Raw genomic sequence first — 4,155 nt, forward strand, 5'->3', positions numbered from 1 at the left:
CTTAAGAAATAAGTTTAAATCATTAATAAGAAAATTGATCTGTGTTTTTATAAACGTTATTAGTAATGTTTTTCATGAAAATCTACTAGATTAAATACTGATAATTTACTAACTTTTATGTTTTAAAAAGTTTTAGGTATGTCATGATGATTTAAAATGAGTAGTGTTGTGTTAAAACATATTGTTATTGGATAATTTATCTCAATAGCACATAACTTAATGTTAAGAAGTTTAAACACACTTTTGTTATATGCAACATAGTTGTTACTTAATTGGTTTATATACCCATAAAAAAATAAAACTTGGTCAAAAAGTTTTGTAATGAGCATAACAAATCCACTCAAAAGTCAATATAATCTTTATTATTTCATACTTTAAACTTTCACAAATAAGCCATTGTTAATTCTGTTTGTAAAAATTCGTTTACAAATAAAAATTTGATATAAACTGATTAGATTGACTGAACTTATACACAGTGTTTAAACTATTTGTTCAGTACTTTATAGTATTAGTGCTAATCAAATTGTGTTTATTATACATATTAAATGATTTAATGTAACACTATCAAGTGTAAATTATGTTTATAGAATATAAGTGTTTATTTTCAATATATGTTAAATATAATGTTTTTAGTTTTTTTAATACTATATAAAATGACTCGAAAAAAGAATCAAGCTCCTGGCTTAGGAAATACATTAACAAAACATAGATTTGGAAAAACTAATTTGACTGGACATAAATATGCTTCAGAAATATCAACAGAAGCTCAAAACGCTGGAACTACATCTTCAGGCTACAATTTCCAGTCTGTAACTGATACTAACAATCTTGATGACTTTTTAGTTCAAGCTGAACTTGCTGGTACTGATTTCACAGCTCAAAGAAGAGGAGTGAAGTTTATTGATAAAAACACAGAGGGATTAGTTCCGATTGAAAGAGTTGTTCAAATTACAAAACTTCAAACAGATATCAATTCTATGTTGTCAGTTCCTCGCAGACCAGATTGGGATATAACTTGGACTAAAGAAAAACTAGATAAGGCTGAAAAAGAATCATTTTTAGATTGGAGACGTCATTTGGCTGAAGTTCAAGCATCAAATGGGGTAGAATTAACACCATATGAAAAAAATTTGGATTTTTGGAGACAACTTTGGCGTGTAGTTGAGCGTAGTGATGTAATTGTTCAAATTGTAGATGCTCGTGATCCTATGCTATACAGATGCATGGATTTTGAAAAATATGTAAAAGAAGTTAACAAAAAAAAAGAAAATCTACTACTTGTCAACAAGTCAGATTTTTTGTCTGCTGATCAAAGAAGAATTTGGAAAAATTATTGGAATGATAATGGTGTTACCTGTATTTTTTGGTCTGCATTGGTAGAAAATGAAAAGCTTGAGAAAAAAGAAGAAACAACATTAGATGAAGAAGTAGAAAATGTTACAGAAGTAGCTGAAAAAGTTGTCATAGAAACAGAAGATGAAGATACAAAATGTTTAACAAGGGAAGAACTAATTGATTACTTTAAAAAATATAAAAAAGATGGCCAGAAATCAGTAACAATTGGCATGGTAGGTTATCCTAATGTTGGTAAAAGTTCAACTGTTAACACATTAATGGGAGCAAAGCGTGTTGCTGTCTCTGCTACACCGGGTAGAACAAAACACTTTCAAACTCTGCATGTAGACTCTGAATTATGTCTTTGTGATTGTCCTGGACTTGTATTTCCAAGCTATGTTGCTAATAGGTCAGTTTTAGTTTGTGTAGAAACAAGATAAACAGTTAAGCTAAATATTTTACTAATTTAAAAATATTCTTGATAAGTATTTACTTAATGTTCTGTAAAAGTAGGCTTATGTGCAAAAAAAAAGCAAAGAGAAACTTTATTAATAATTGTCTTTGTTTTTGGCTTTTTATTTTAGTTTTATGCTACAAGATAATACTAAAGTTTTTTTAGCATATGTAAAATTTTTATTATTAAACTGCTTTAATTACTTTTTGTTTAGTTAGTTTCCAGCATAAATAGTTTCTAATTGTATTTTATGTATTTGAACAAAAATACATTTTATAAACAATAGCTGAATTTTTGTCAACTTTGATAGATTAAAACCAATATAGATAAAAAGTTCGAGTATTTTTTATACAGAGTTCGTCTAAATACTTTAAATTAAAAAGACCAGCTTTAAAGTTTTATTAAACACTTACTTAAAATAAAAGTAGTTTTACATTATGAAAAATATTTTAGATCTGAAATGGTTTTATGTGGTATCTTACCAATCGATCAAATGAGAGACCATGTTGGACCTGTAAATTTAATGGCTTCGAGAATTTCAAGGCAACTTTTGAATGCTTATTATGGAATTCGTATAGAAGAACCACCATCTCATTGTGTTAATCCTGAAAGACCTCCAACATCAGGTTTTACACTTTTTAATAGTTCTAGGGTGTAATTATATAGAATAATTTAAACTTCATTTACAAAGTAATTTTAAAAAGTTGTAGTAATCAACAATATTTAACTAAAAAAAATAATTAGTTAAGTTGCAAGTTTAACTCTAAAATTCATTCGTTTTGTTTATAAACTTAGGCTGGTGTTTAGTGACTTATACTGCTTTTATTTTAGCTTCAAAGAGTTGCAATCTTGTTAAAAAGTTGGACCAAAAATACCTTATATAAAGATGTGTCTTTATAATTAATATACCTTTTGTACTTGCTAACTTAATAAGCTTTGATAGCTTTGTAGTTAAGAAAGACTTTTATGATATATTCAATTTCGAAAAGCTGTTAGTTTTACAATATTAACTAAGTTGGCTGAAGTAATTTTATACGAAAAAGTTCAAAATCTTTTTTTCTTAAAAATAACAGCTGAGTTTTTGGATGCCCATGCACTTTCAAGAGGCTTTATGACATCCCACGGGCAGCCGGACAACTCAAGGTCTGCCCGAATAGTTCTTAAGGACTACGTCAATGGCAAGCTTGTGTACAGCAAGCCACCACCAGGAGGCGATATAGAGGAGTACAGAAAGACAACACCTATGTTGAGCGAAGTTTTGGTCGATAAAGTGAAGCTGAGATCCACGCAGCAGCAGATAATTGTACAAAATCAAAAAAAGGTTAGTGATATTTGAATATAAGTTCTTAAGTACTTACTTTCCTAATTTTTTCAATCTAGTTTTGATTTACTTTGAATTAAAATATTAAATGGTTGGACTTAAAAGCTGATGCTGTAATTATGTGTTCTATCAAGATTTGCATGCTAAGTGAATTTTTATGCTTAATTTCATTTTTCATTGCCTTTTTAAAATCAGTACAACAGAGTAAAAAGTAGATTTGTAAGATTTATTTTATGTTTACTAAAACTGTTCAAAAGGAGCAGAAAAAAAGAGAAGAAACCATTGAAGATGATGTTTGCATCAGAAGTTTTGAAGTTGGTGGTCGTGGCGGTCCCAAACAGAATGGAAAGAAGCATTTTAATAAAAAGAGAGACAAAATGCGCAGAATGAGAGTTGTGAAATACTAGGAATATTGTCTTAAATAGCCAATTTAAATATTAATGATAGTTTTTTGTAAAAATTTGAAAGTAGGTGTAATTTTTTTTGCTCTAGTTTTATTGTAAGTTTTTATTTCTCTAATGAAACATTTTAAATGCACTAAATAATTTATTATAGGAACATATTTAGTTTGATTAGGGCATGTTTAGTTGTGTGTCACTTTGCTAAAAAACATGTATTATTTACTTTCAATTTGTCTTGTTCACATTTGTTTTGTTGACAGACTATGAACTTATCATTGTAAAAAATGGATAATAGTTGAATAAAATTACTCATTACAAGTTCCTTTTGGTTGTAACATTTGCGTATTACAAATACAGATAAAAATAAAGTATTCTAGGATGTCTGAAACTTTTATTAGAAGTGGTAAAATTAAAGAAATAAAGTCATAAACTTATGAACACTTAAGTTATTGTTTCCTAAAAAAACAGTTGTTATCATTAATTATAAATTTCTAACTATGAATTTTTTAATCTGACAGTTGAAATTTTTTATTTTTTTAAAACATTATATTATCCTACGTAAAAAAGATCCCAGCCTGGTAAATCATAAATTCAAGGTCAGTTTTTATTGTGTGTATGTTAGACAGATAACAATTTAATTTTAT

General features: G+C 27.8%; 1 protein-coding gene across 1 annotated transcript; it reads left to right on the top strand.

The window, feature by feature from the left end:
• The first annotated feature begins 638 nt into the window (after positions 1 to 638).
• LOC145838012 (large subunit GTPase 1 homolog) lies at positions 639 to 3,928 on the top strand. Its single transcript, XM_082945531.1, has 4 exons — positions 639 to 1,744; positions 2,243 to 2,415; positions 2,863 to 3,110; positions 3,368 to 3,928. The coding sequence occupies exons 1-4, from the start codon at positions 654 to 656 to the stop codon at positions 3,515 to 3,517; spliced, it is 1,662 nt and encodes a 553-aa protein (XP_082801657.1). The 5' UTR covers positions 639 to 653; the 3' UTR covers positions 3,518 to 3,928.
• Positions 3,929 to 4,155: the final 227 nt, after the last annotated feature.

The sequence above is a fragment of the Thalia democratica genome, chromosome 6 (assembly GCF_965202585.1).
Source record: "Thalia democratica chromosome 6, ktThaDemo2.hap1.1, whole genome shotgun sequence".
Lineage (NCBI taxonomy): Eukaryota > Metazoa > Chordata > Thaliacea > Salpida > Salpidae > Thalia > Thalia democratica.